Source organism: Varroa jacobsoni, unplaced genomic scaffold (genome assembly GCF_002532875.2).
Source record: "Varroa jacobsoni isolate VJ856 unplaced genomic scaffold, vjacob_1.0 scaffold_811, whole genome shotgun sequence".
NCBI classification, from domain to species: Eukaryota; Metazoa; Arthropoda; class Arachnida; order Mesostigmata; family Varroidae; genus Varroa; species Varroa jacobsoni.
The window spans coordinates 30650-45380 of record NW_019213713.1 but is presented as its reverse complement, the minus strand read 5'-3'; the positions used below and the strand labels follow the sequence as shown (position 1 = coordinate 45380).

The 14731-nt window shown below is 38.8% G+C and overlaps 1 protein-coding gene across 9 annotated transcripts in view; it reads right to left on the bottom strand.

The window, feature by feature from the left end:
• Window positions 1-6090: 6090 nt before the first annotated feature.
• LOC111263995 (uncharacterized) overlaps window positions 6091-14731 on the bottom strand; it is a 17566-nt gene continuing 8925 nt past the window's right edge. The window contains exons 1-6 of one of the 9 annotated variants that reach the window (XM_086969900.1): window positions 13547-14103; window positions 11251-11472; window positions 9366-9738; window positions 8770-9047; window positions 6876-8276; window positions 6091-6400 (exon numbers count right to left, since the gene is read on the bottom strand). In XM_086969900.1, coding sequence (XP_086826026.1) covers window positions 8130-8276; window positions 8770-9047; window positions 9366-9729 — 789 coding nt within the window. In that variant the 5' untranslated portion in view covers window positions 9730-9738; window positions 11251-11472; window positions 13547-14103 and the 3' untranslated portion in view covers window positions 6091-6400; window positions 6876-8129. Of the gene's footprint in view, window positions 6401-6875; window positions 8277-8769; window positions 9048-9365; window positions 9739-11250; window positions 13454-13546; window positions 14104-14731 lie in introns of those variants that run through there. The other 8 variants (XM_086969904.1, XM_086969906.1, XM_086969903.1 and 5 more) reach the window with 8 other exon arrangements.

Genomic DNA, 14731 nt, shown 5'->3' with positions numbered 1-14731 from the left:
TCCAATATTGTAATTATTGTGAATTATTATATTACAGTGAATATAGGCGATTAGAGGATCGTTGAAGTTTGTTTAACTTAGCCAGAAGATCTACTTGTTTGCGGTAAATTATGTTCGGATTTCGTACCCAACTAAGGCATATGCTGTAAATTGGTCTGAACGATAGTTATATGATGAAACTGTCGTTAATTAACGTACACTAAAGAAATAGTTTTGATATATGCGATCTATGGAGGTCTTAAATTAGATCTAACGTACCAGCCTTTTCCTTTAGCCTTGTTAAGTCAACAATAAAACTCAATCATTTTTTGGGTATTTGTTTCAAGTCTTGAAGTCATGAAGCACATTTTATCCTATTAATAGCACCAAAAGGCATTACCTATATGAATCAATACTAGCTATTTGATCTAGATTATCTACTATGACGCCCACATTGAATATTCCGTTAATGTAAAATACGAAAGTGCTTCGTTTACCATAAGCTTGTATTTGTATGTGTTGCTTATGATAGTTTCATAAGATTTTGATACTTGTGGTTTTTCCCGTTAGGATCGGAATCCATATTCCATCGTAGATGGCTCACGTTATAGCACAAAACAAAGATTCTTGTAGTGTATTCCTTCATATGGCATAAAACCATAGAAAATTTGTTAATGAGATTTTAAGTAACAGGCAATTTTTAGTTGCAGTTAACCCATATTCTGTTCACCGCATTCTAATATGAGATATTGTTGTCACATTGTGTCGGTAAATACGCGTTTATACAATGGATATTACATATAATATGTACGCATTGTTCGTGAAAATAGAGTGAATATGTTTTACTATGGGCCATTGCTTAGGTGTGACATAGAAAATTGTCCAAGGTACTGATCAATTCAGAAACGTCTCATGCATGCTATACCTATTAATTTATTTTTCCCTTATTGAAGATAACGTATAAATGACTAGTCGTGCCGTTTCCGTTAGGGAACTGCGATGTGCGTTCATATAATTTTTTGTGCGGTGATTGTTTGCAGAATATCTCTTGACACTCAAATATTGATTATACATGAAAACTATACAAACAAACGACATTATACGCCCTATACCCGGCAGAGGCGTTATTATTAATATTCCTCTAGATCATGTAGCAGCATAACCAAATCTGAGACTATAGCCACTACCAAAATAAACCGTGTCTGTTACTGAGCGGCACAGTGGTTGCTCGGGAGACGTATACAATAAACAATATGTGTTGAGAAGATTCAGTTCGAAACGTCTGCTTCGAATGTTCCTGTTGACACCACGCGGCTGTTGGTCACGTAAAGGTAGTTCAGTTGCTTTTAAGGCTTCTAGTTGACCTGCAAAAAGCAAAAGCGCTTTGTTATTTCGGCTAGAAATACAAGGTCACTAGAAAGTTGCTATGAAAAGGTGAAAAGATAGATTTATAGGTGCTAATGTTTTCGTATAGATAAATGTGAATCTATTTCTCTCATATGTGAGTGCTAGCCATAGAAATCTCCTAACCACCCTATATGCATGCGCCAGCCCTTAACACTAAGCCTCTTTATTCTATTGAAGGCGAAAACTATTCTAAAATATCCATCACAGTTTTGATATGCTAATAAAAACAATAAATGTTTCTTGCTTCGTTTTTTCTTCCAGAACGGATAAAAATATAAAATCTTTCATTCAAGAGGTGGAGGTTCTCGAGCCTGTCTATAGCAATAACATTGACATCGACTGTAGAGGGACTTCTCTGGTCTATGGAACAGTAAACCAATTCAGCCGGGGTGATCTCGCCATTACATTTCGCATTGAGCCTGAGGACACAGTGTAGTCGATGTATCCCGAGATTGATACCCCTGAGTAGCGCTTCAGGCTAATTTTGCAAGAGTCGGGAACGGGTCCGATGAAATTTATGAAACGTTATCACACCTCGAAATATAAGATGATACCTGGACCAACAATAACAATAATGAAGCTATTATGAAAAGTTTATACGATTTCGTTCACTTTGGTTGGGACCAGAAGCGATATTACTTATTTCTTGCCGATACGACAAACGGTATGGAGGAAACGCGTCGCTTGCAATTAGCAAAACGAGGTTTCATTATATTCAGCGGCCCATATCATTCGTTCCTGAAAGACAGGAACTGTTGATGTTGATTCTAGGATGATGCAGGTTTTGGTAAGCAGATTGCCCAATAGCAGCTAAGCGTTTAAACTTGTTAAGCGTGTTACCAAAGAGAGTTGTTACCGGGTGCCACGTAAGTTGGATTTGTGAGGGCAACGCTGATCGTCGACGAGTTAAGTTACTGGTGACAGGCAAACCGATAGCACTTTTTAGGAGTGCGTATCAGTTTAAGTCTTTCGTTATATGAAAGATGACTAGCGTCCGAGGCTTATTTCTGTTATTATAATATATAACGCAGTCGTATCAACGATAGCAGAACTAAGAACAGCAAAAGTAATAATGCAAACATTTATTTGAGAAATGAAAAAAAACATAGCACTGTACGAATATATCATTAACTATAACAGAAGCAAGTCGTTTAACAATATTTTAAAATATCGAAATAATAAATAGCGTAACCGTTGTTTCTGCTCAGGGAGCTAGTACTATCTAGATGTGCATAGGCCGAAAATTTTACGCAAGTCATTTCACTGGATTTTTTTCTTTGGCCACATTTCAAATGTACGATAGCTAAGTCTTTCTTCTGCATTTTATCGATTTATAAATGGATAATCTATATTTGGGAACGCAAATAATAGGCATATGGCTGTTCAGAAGGTGCCTGAGCGCTGAAATGGGCATGTAAAAACAAAGGGGAGTATCTTTAACACACATTATGAATATAGTTTTTCAAAGCTTCCCAGATTCGATTATAACAGCCAACAATTCGTTTACACACCATATTGTGCTAACAGAACGTATTGGCGGGACTATATGGCGCACTTCTAACGATGTTTTTGGGAAAAATTATGACGTCGAATTGCTCATAGAGCGCCGTAAGTGTCCACAGGCGTCCTTGTTACGATTTATTTAATGGCAGAGCGAAGCGACCGCTTTTTCATAGTGCACCGTGGAGACTGCACAGCACTGCCGGCCAATGTATAAAATTTATAAATGTGCTACATTTTAAGACATACTGTCTTCAAAGTACCTTAACGCGATCGATGTTGTGCATCAGACAATCATTTAAAACAACCTGTTCTAGCAGTCCTTATCGTTGTTACTTGTGCTAGAGCGATCGAAATCACATACCCCTTGCTTCCTTTTGTAGAAGATGCTATAGTGATTAGCTACTAATGGACTTAAAATTCTGTGTTTAAAACGCAGAGACAGAGAAAAGCTCGAAACTGTGCAAGGAGCAGCTTCGGTTACTGCAGATCAGAGGCCTTCCTGGTAGGGAGGCAGCTGGTCTATTTGGGGTGAGTAAAGCCATGTTGCAATGACAACTACTGGCTGAGGAAGAAGCTGCAGCTTCAAGGGTTGGAAACGAGTCCACCTCAACGTACGCTCATTTACGTCGTATGGTTGATACATGTCAAAGCAGCATTAGCAGAATATCTAACTTACCCAGGCGTAACAATCATGCAAAGTTGTACCGCCCTCAAGGTGAATTAAAATGTGGACGGATTTACTAATCAACTGAAGCGTACCGGACCGTTGGCACCGCGACCACAATGCAGGGAAGGATTGGATGATGACTTGCCTATCAGGGTACTCTAGGCTTTTCTGCGGCGAACTGAAAATATGTCTATTGTGTGAGCAATAGTAATGCTTTAATAATAATGAAGTCAAAGGTTTCTTGAAGAATCCAAGGATTTTGGTGGACTTATACAATTTCATTCCTTCAAGTATGTCAAATTCAAGAAAGATGCTTTTTCTTGCAATAATGGACCTTCCGAAAGTGACTGCGTCTAAAAGAACGATACTAGTTGGTCGGATGATATCAAGAGAGCGCAAAATCTTTGTTATAATGTCCGCGACTGGAAGTAGTTTTTTTGTTTTCGTTTTTCCAGTTTTTTGTTTTCTAGAATGCAAATGTTGGAAATTAATGTGCTGCATACCCGTTTGGATGGATCACAAAAGAAGTGTTTCAACACTGTTGTATGCATTTCGTCGCAAGCATCTGTCATTTCCCAAAGAAGCCATGTTTCCTACTAATGGATAACTTCGAAACACAACGGGCCTAAGGGCGATCAAGTTGGCCTTCGAAAACGGCGTCCACATCGTTACACTTCTACAATGAGCTATAACGCATAGATTTGACAGCTCTTGGATCTATTTAAGCTTTATTACTACTTACGATAAAAAGGATCACAATCTGTGATATAACAGGATGAATACGAGGAATCATTACGGATGATAAATAACATTAGGGGCTTCGGAAGACATATCTTTCCGCTGAACGAAAACGTATTTACAGAACATGACTTCTTTCAGTGGCATATGCTGATAATCATCGGAAATTGTGAAGCCATTAGGGCATGTCGTTTCAGTAGGACAGCTGTTAATCCTTAGAAATAGAAGCTCTGTTTTAAACAGCTTCGTTGCCGATTGCCATCGCATTACAATGAGTAAGAAGCGGAGTCCATAATTTTTGCGTTTATAATGCGTAATAGTTTTTGCGAAACAATATTAGCCCCATTTTCTGAAAAATACCATCGCTCGTTTCCAATGTGCAATACAATAATATTTGACTATTCTGTGCGAATAAATATGTTGCTCACTCTACAGAAACGATTTCTTCAATATTGAGGAAATGCTCCATTAAAAAAGTAGTATGTGACCGCTCTAATCACTATAATTGGCTTCTTTGCACAGCCATTATTAGCGGCTCTGGTGAGATTATCTAAGCCATATATATATATATATATATATATATATATATATCAACTTGTGTATTATTACCATAACATGAATGTATATTGGTAGTCGACGAATGAAAGAAAACGAGATCAATCAGAAATTCACTAATGAATCAATTCTTTATTACTGAACAATCTACTATAACATATCACACAATCTGACGTTGACTTGATAACAATAATAATATCAAGCCTAGGCTCTGAGCGATTCATGTGGCAGAGGTTGTGCGTGGGACGCATATATTTTGACTGTTAGCAAATTCGCAGACAAAGATAGAAAGGTAAAATACTCTGGAGCGGCTTAGTTTGAGGCTGGGCGACCGCCGTTTTCCGGTCGGAACGATTCGATTATCATCCTGTTCTCTTCAAAAAGACAGTGGCATAACGAGTACGAAAACACTGCAAAACTACATGGGTCGGTTTCTCGCCTAATAAATAATGTTTCAAGAAACAAACTATTTTAGCTAATCTTATTATTACCAAGGCATGCAACCAAATTCGTATAGTGAACGTATTAGAAATTTAGTTTACGAGATCATTTTTCAAGCATTTTTTCAAGATTTTTCACTGAAGTTTGAAGAGTAACGGACTTGATGATGTATTTTAATCTCTAGTGAACTAGTGAAGTATTTAGGTGAGAATGTCGGTGATAGAACAGCTATTACGTATCGATATGTGCTAATAAAATAGTTACGTTTGATTAAGAAAACTAAATTTAATTTTCAAAACAATGTTCGTCCCATTCTTGGATTATCGCAGCAGCACATAACGGCTATGGACATGGCCACTGGTTCACTAGTACATTGTTTACTAGAATATAGAACAAGATTTGTCCAGCTAAAAATCACGCACCCATCAACATTCGTTCGCGAAAAGTATACAAGAATATCGCTTAACACGCATGTATCAAAACGAGTACAAGCACGCGCACATACGCTCAAATTTACCGATGCATTGCCAATTTAACGAAGCGGCACCTCTGATTGCGTAAGTTGTGTGATTACCGCAGTCATTTTATGAAAAAAATGTAGAAAATATCGAGTACTATCATTAATCGAGATAAATGTTACGAATATACATCTGTAATAACTGGGCAAGTACAAGACTTCGAATATTTTCAGTATTACTGGTATGGTACTATTTTTCCCTAATTAACAAAATGTCTGCATTAGATAGGTGTTTAGGGTGACAAGTTCCAGAACATAGTTGCTCAGGTTAAGAACAATGGAATAACTTACTTAATAACTTTGTTTATTATTGAACAGTGCTTTAACAGAAATTTTGGATGCGTTTCATGACACTACAATATTCTAAGAATGTATCTTGATATATTTGTTTGTCTGAACTCGTAAATTACCTACAGGTTGTGTCTTGTCTACCTTGAATTCAAGAATAATTGGAATAGATTCTATAAAAAAGAAGGATCTACTATAGATCCTGGTTCAGGTAGTCGGCCAAACCTTGATGTAGACGCCATGACCATTCACGTTCTGCTGAACACTCAGATGTGGATGGAGAAAACAGAAAATACCTGTGGAGGCTTACATCGACCCGAAACAGCAATATGTTAACCATGTGAAATTCACAGTGTGTATAATCATTCGGCCTTGACGCGTCCAAATATTAGATTTAAGCTTCTCATTCGCATTGCAATATTCATGGTAAATAGCTTCGTTGTCTAGCTAAGTTGACGGAAACTATGTTTCTGTCTGTTCTTGGACTGGGCTCTGCACAAAAGACAACCAAATCCTTTTATCTATCGCGCTCTCCTGACTAGTGTATTTGGCCTGCCAGAATTAACCAACACACAAAAAACATAAACAAACACGGTACCTCTGATCCTCAATGGGACATTGTGGTCGACATGTTTTTGAAATTTATCTCATGGATTATATTATCCTACTAATCTTGTTATAAATACAGAAATAAACTAAAAAGTGTCAAGGCAGCATTCGTTTCCATAGTTGGTTGCACTTCAATATTTACTGGCTAAAGAGTGTGTCTTGTCGTTTTACCATCACTGAATGGACATGGTAGTCATCCGTCGACTCCATTGCCAAACCGACGGTTCCTATCTTGATATGTTCAGCACGTGAAAACTTCTTTTTAACGGTCTTTCATTCCCGCTGTACAGAGCTCCTCTTTTTCGATGAATTGGGTATAACTCTTTTTCTTCAGATCTGCGACTCAACAGTGGATTAGTGACGAGCAAGCCAGACTTCGTTGAGACTGTTCAATCAACCAAGATATAAGACTGTCAGTTAGAAATACCTGGCTCGTTGGCTTGCTAGTCAACGGAGATTGGCACCGCAGCTTTTTTACGAACATTGAATATTATTAGCACTGGCTGGCCGAAGGTTATTTTTCGTCTGTGTATCGCATTGATAAGAGAAGGTGATGTAAAGAAATCGATATAGTTCTATCAATTGCAATGTTGAATAGTTAATACAAGATAGAATCAAAAGCCTCTTTTTCGTCGTGAAAGTTCTAGTAACGAATACAGGGTTCAATATTGTACTATTAAAAGTCAAACCGCAACATCGTATAACATGCGTAACCGAAGATTTCGTTAGAAAAATATACTTAATATAATAACGAATGCAACGTATCTGTGAGATATCTTCAAAGTGCACACAGGATTCGGGATTTTTCACAAATTTTCAGGCCACCCTTCAACTCCCTCACCAGGAAGTGCATGTGATATAATATAGTTGTCTTAATATGTAGTTATAGAGCGTATTAAGTTGTCGATGTTTTGATGGCTTTTACATTGACATACCAACTAATCCAAGCACGCGATATCTCTAGCATCCAATCCAATAAGGTATCCATTTGGAGGTCTCTGTTATCCGGTGGGCTTGTGTACTTGCTACTAGGATATGACGAGCATCGCACAGTTTATGTTTGGGCACTTAAATTATTATTTAATATTACAGAATAAACACATTTAACTTATATATACACGTTCCACCGTATACAATATGCGAGCTTTTAAGGTAGCTCTACGACGATTCGCTTTGAAAGCAACGTGCAAGAAAAGAAGTGTTTTTATTGTACGCGCAATGATATGATCGTGTGTGGTCGTGTAACTATAAATGGTTAATATAATAGTAGCGTTTATACACGAGTAGGTAACAGTAGCTTAGCGCTTTCCGACATTGTAACCACTTCGATGACATGTACTATATTTGATAGATAGTATTATACATACACAACGTAAGGTGAAACATTTGTAAGCAGATTTACACAACATTAACCTGCATCCCAGATTACAACAGATTGTAGTGGAAATTTTTCGAGTTTTGGTGGTGTTTTGAGATCTGCACCCATTGTGGTTGGGGGAAAATCTTAAGGGCAACGGGTACACCATTGGTTGCAGCGATGTATGTCGGCGTTTTCTGGACTGCTGAAACCCCCTGAAACAGAGACGTTTCTACGGATTTTAGACAACTGACAAACGTTGAATGGAAGCCCGTTATCAGAATGCGCCCCATGAGATTCCTTCACAGCTAGAATAATGTAGTTCAACTAAACTATGTGATTTTATTGATATATGAACAGAAGATCCAGAATCTACTTTCGATGTAACACGTAAAAAGGATGCGTCCAAATAGCATACATAGAAATGGCAAGATTAAGCCATATATTGGTGTCACTGATTAAACGCGATGTCTAAACAGAAGAGAGCGAGCTGTTAGTATAGACCATCGACATCTGCTGGCTCCAGAAAAACGTGCTTTTTTTCTAATGGTATGGGCATGCAAAAGTCGTATGTTCGTATGCAATTCAAGCCGATGTACAGTGTATTTTAGTCTCAGAACCACGTGGCCGAGCAAGCGACGAACGATGTCTAGTAGTAGAAATCATATGGGCAAGATCTTTATTATTATGATAAGCGTTGGTTGGCACCTTGATGCGCTTGACGTGTTCCTGGCACACAATACGTTCATCGTGATGTTGGTCGCCGCCAGCTTGTTGATCGTTGATGTCGACGCTATGTTCTGGGCGCACTCCCCCTCTGGTTGGATAAACCGGGTAAACTACCTCGGGATAACTGGGATATGAGTGAACAAATGAGCCTGGATACGCTGCTGGTGTGACCACAAGCGGAACAATAGGTGACTCAGGATGCTGGTGGCCACCAGGGAAAACCACGGTCGGGCCGTCAGGATAATAGTATGGTGTATCTGCAAGTAGAAGGGACGATATGCAGGATAGTGGAAGATTTTTTGTTGATCGTCACTGTGTACAAATTTACAGTGTACAAACTACTCCACATATACAGTTATATATGTAGGTTGTTCTATTTCTTGATTTCCGTGCGCCCAGAAAATGAAAGTCTCCCTAAAGCTACTTTTCAACTAATCCGTAATGTAACAGTACACGTTAGTACAGAGTGAGTGTTAATGCTGCGAAGTTCTCTGTGGCTAGAACTTTAGAGGAACAACCAATAAAGTTGTAGTAATCGATGCGTTTTTCTAGTCTCCTTTATTCGATCTACTCACTAAGATAAAATCTAGGTACCGAATCCAAGAGCTTTGTAATGAGAACGTGTGGTCCTGCACCCTCTGATGTGCTTGGTGGGAATTTTTGCCGACCATCCTCAGATGGTGTCACTCGAAGAACTTTGAAGCCTGGCGGCAAGCGATCTCGTCTGGGTCTCACTAATTGGTTCAGTTGAATGATAGGGCTCCACGTTTCTTTCTGACGTGTCGTTGAAGGATGCACGGAATGCTCGACGGTCGTATGCAGGGGGGTATTTACCACCGAAGACACTTGTTCCGCTCCAGCGACAGGTGAAGTTTGGTAAAACAAGAAGATTAGAAGGCATGGGATACCCGGAAGAGCGCTCATGTATAGTGGCTGCATCGCTGCAAACTGTCAAGCGAGAAAGTCGCAACATATTGGATTCTCGTCAACGCGTTATCAAGAGCACTTTTAACGTCCGTTGCCACTTATTGAAATGGGCGGACTTGTTGACGTGCCTGTCGACACACAACTATCGATTCGCTGTGCTTAACAATAACCTATAACAAACACATTGAATATACTCGTGAAAAGCCTATCTAGGTAGAGGCTTTTCTTTAAATCGAGATAAAAAAAATCCGCGCAAGATTTACGAGCACTACGGTTCCGTATAATATTATCTGAATTATAATAACCTATTCTGACATTTGACTAATCGAATAAAGGCTCATTTTGCAATTTTCCTGGATTTTGGCTTTCACCGTGAACGACAATACAACGATCCACGGTCATGTAATATTAAACGAAATAATAAATATAAATGAAGTGGTAATGCATGACGGACTTGACGGTAAATGAATGAGTGTATTCATCTGAATGTATGTTCCTAAAAACGTTTGAGTGTCAAAAGGTAACTTTTCGTGCAAATAATCTCATTCTTATTTTTGTGAATAAAGCGTTATTTCAATGCTAGTAAACGATGAATGCAGTATTATAAACTCTCGAATGGAAAAAGGGAGAACGGTGGGAACGTAGTCGGACACAAACGGTACTTTTATTGCATGGCAATTTTTGTAAAAGGGTCACTGCCGGATCCAAAGGTGGATTTTTTTTGGGAGGTGACTCTCACACGTATTGTGTTTTCGTTCTAGTACGGGTTGCAAGATACAGGTTTCTATATGGATACTAATTTTCAAGAAAATTGAAAAAATAATGAACGATTGCTTTTGAAATCGTCCAATCTCATTTATAGTCGTTCTAGTAGTTGGCCCCCTCAAGGATTGCATAACAAAACGAATATCCTAAACTGGTATACCCTGCTATTTACCCAATTGTACCGTAGCTCGGGGTTTAGTTTACCGCTTTTTATGAATGAATGAACTGCTGTGAATCTGTGTCAGCAGACAAATATATTAAGTAAAAAGGTAAGCAATTAAGTTTTTTAAATTTTACCTATTTACAAACTCGGTGTATCGAAGTTCTTTCCAGCGACCTTTAGACTCACACACAAACATTTAGTGTGAGAGTCACCGCACAGAACAGCCTAGAATGTGGAATCTCTCGAAAAACGTGGCATAATCTGTCAATTTACGTTTCGTTGACGCATATAAAGAGGCATAAGCATGTGTAGCTAAAGAGTTTACAACGAATTTCGTGAAATTTCCATCGCAACCTTCGGTGTTTTTCGATTTAACAACAAATAATTAATCTATCGACGATTTTTCTGTACTGTTAGCGAGGCGATTGTATCGTACAAAGTATAACATTACTTACTTAACTATACTGCTCGGTATAAAAGGAAATTTCCCAACAAAAAGCTATCATATAAACTGTAAAGTATTATTTTGAGTAGGAAACGTCGACTTCCAACAACGATGTATATATATACAGAGTGAATAGTAGTATTAATAATAATGATAATACCTGATAAGGATGCGCGCGAGTCCCCAAACGGAGCTATTCTTTTTAGACACCGTTAAAAACAAGACCAAATACGGCGGGCTTCAGAGAGCGAGTCATCGGCGATGATTGCCGTCCGTGCGAAGTTAAATAGCGTTTCCTTCTTTCCGCGCGAAAAGCCATCGGCAAGGGAACAAGAACAGATGACTCTGGTATGTTATGCAGAAAACTGGAGGAATCGGGTGTCTGGAAAAGCCAAGAAAAAGAAGAAGTGGCACAAGAAGATCCCGCAGATAAGTACAACCGCGACGATTTCAACGAGTACGGCAACAACATTAACAACGACGTGAACAACATAACCAAGAGCTAAGAGAGCGGGCATATCAAGGCGAGCGTCAATATTCCGGTTGTTGTTCGCTCGCGTGAATTGTCTGACAGGGGATTATTGCGTGGCGTTGCATTACATTACATCGCATAAAGCGTACCAGGCACCTATAATCACCGAAAGCGTAGTTGTGTTCCAATTTCCACAGGGGCGGTGAAGGTGGGCTGACTGGCAGACGATAACCACAAGAAAGAAGAGGGAAAGCCGAGCGAAAGACATAGCACAATTAATCGTTATGAATACAACTATGCAGGGATTGTAGAGCGGTAACTATAGTCAAATGCCAGATAAAGCAAAGGACGGCCACGTCTGACACAATGTAGACCTGTAAAGCGGTGTAATGTGGTTCATTCTTATCGATCGGTCGGATGGCTAACAGCCGAACGGGAAAACATCAAGAGAAGCCGTGTGAAGGACGAGCTATCTTTCTTCCCCGGGTTCTCTTTTGCTTTAGCTTTCACTAACAAAACCTGTTAAAAAATATAAGAGTTAAGCCGATTCGGCTTCTCCTAGATTGACCGATGATTGAATGAATATATGGAAGAGGTAGATTTCGCCAAGGGATCCAATCTGCGGCTTCGATGGTAATAGGCTAGCGCTATGTTTGTGGTGGCCCGCTCTCGATCAAAAGAACCACGTGTCCGCTAATACGCCCGTCGTGTAGGGACGCTTTCAAAAATTTTCTCGATAGATCTTTTTTTTTACTTGAATTTTATCATACTTTCGTTTATTTTTCCACATAGAGCATTTATCACGACGACCGTTAAAGCAGTAGCAAAGAGACAGGAGTTAAGATGGTTTAAAAAATCGCATCGGGAGGTTGGAAAGCAGTTGTCCTAGTGAGGGCGTGCTTGATTTAGTGGTAATTAGATTTGTAATATCAAACTTTAAAGTTCAAGAGATGCACAAACTTTTACGGATTTCTTCACGTTTAACGACAAGCACTTTGGTCTTCACAGTTGTTGAACATACGAACACTGTAGTTTTCGGCCATTACTGTGTCACAGAGGGGTTGCATTCAGTAACCTCCTCGACGGCTTAAAAAGAGTTAACTAGCCGGACTATTAGAGAAAATGGCTAAGATTGACGACTTTGAATCGGCATCGTTTTTCGATCGACCTTTATTCTCATCTCCAAAACTGGCACAGCCGAGCAATTAAGTATGAATAGCGCCATTAATCGGCTTCTTTCACTCTAGCTAGCGGAGTTAGGGAGACGCCCTAGGTCCGGTCAGGTCCCATAGATATAGTAAAAATGCTTAGTCTGAAAAAATTAGGTACTCAATCTGTGCGCCTCCACTTGTCTCTAGATGCATAGAGATTCGTGAGCGACGGCAGATCAAAGAAGCCAATCTTCGATCTTTTTTTGGTCACTTTGGGCCGCAGTTAAAATTCTTGATCTTCTCAGAAAAACGACAGTGTTCATATATCAAGTACGTAGCTTCGTATTCACAATATAGTTAAACACGCCTTTTTGGTTAATATGTATGTAAATAAAACGACTTCGGTTATTAGACATGGAGAAGGCAACAAGTAACTTTAACACCGTTCGTTCGGTAAACAATACATCAAAAATAATAATATTGATGAGGGATCATTCTGTTGATGGACTGTTCCGTATACATGAGTGTATTGATTGCTTGGAACTAAACAGTGCGTAATTCCAATCGAGCAGCTGCATTAGAAAGGCTAATCCGATCACGTGTCCTATCCGGAAAGAGCACTTTTCTTTATTGCCTTCTCGTCATATGGCGAAAATTTCCATAATACCTTGAAACACATCGCCGTATGATACATGGCAGAATCCAATCGAACGAAGTAGATGTCAATTTTGCTTTCCACACTTGTACGAGGTGTATGGAAATTCGTACTTACGATATATTATCAGCCAAGTGTCACATGTCGCCATTTTAATTTTACAGATATTCAAATTTACCTGAACTCTGGTAGAATCACCCGTGACTCCAGTGGCGTATGAGATAAGCCGCAGCAGCGCCCTCTACATCACGTTTGACGTACTTAACATTCTTGCAGTAATGCATTTCTTGTAGAAGCTTTCGCCATTCATTTTTTGCAAAGGCATGGATTACCACGTTGAAAAAATGCATCAGTGCTTATCAGTAGGTATTTTTTTGAGAGAAAAAACTGAACAGTGGAAACCTTTTTGTGGGCATATCCGTATGTGGCCACATCATTGTCCAATATAGAGTATGGTAGGCTCGATGTCATTCATTTACGATGCCCTTAGGAAAGAAGATCATTCGTGCTATAGTGGTAATAATAATAGTAAAGATATAAGTATTATCCTGTTTCGCCTCTTGGCCTCATAAATAAGCTATACGCTTAGTCGGTTATATAAAGCGTTGATTTTCCTGCAGCTACCAATCTGCATGTTTGTATTTTAACTGAATGTTCTAGTTTGCTTATGCAAGAATCTATAAAGGTGTTACATTCGAAATATTTTCGAGTAACTATTCTGATGAGGAACTATCCAGACGTACATTTGTGAAGATACTATTGAGTACGCACGTTTCTGGGAGCTGTCAAATGCGACGGAAACGACTGTGTTGCAAAGCCCATACGCAGTAATAAACAAAATCAAGCTAGAATTACGCTAGGTCTGCTCAGCTTTAGCAAGTCGAGCGTAATGATACCCACTTTGAGAGTATGGCGGCGTAGACGAACTTCCTCTACGAGTACGGTTAGCTTCTGTGAATTGTTTACTAGTTGAGAAGTTTTACTAATTGCAAATAGTCGATTGCATAATTGTCAGCCCTAACAGTAAATCGAACCTAACTTCTGTCTGTTGTTGTTTGGCCTTCCTAAAAAAGAGATATATGCAGAGATGTTCTTGTTGTACAGCTCCGTATTTTCATCTTTGTTACGAAATTTTAATTTCCATCGTTATTTAATGTATACTCAGCATATAAAGAATGTATATATATATATATATATATATATATATATATATATATATATATATACGTTATGCCCAGTTATATCTAGTATATTTATTTATATTTGCCTTCACATCAAACATGAGCATGTTTATCAACAATATTTCTATTTCAACTGTTTTTGTATATCCGTGAATTTAGTTTATATACGCAGTCACCGTTAG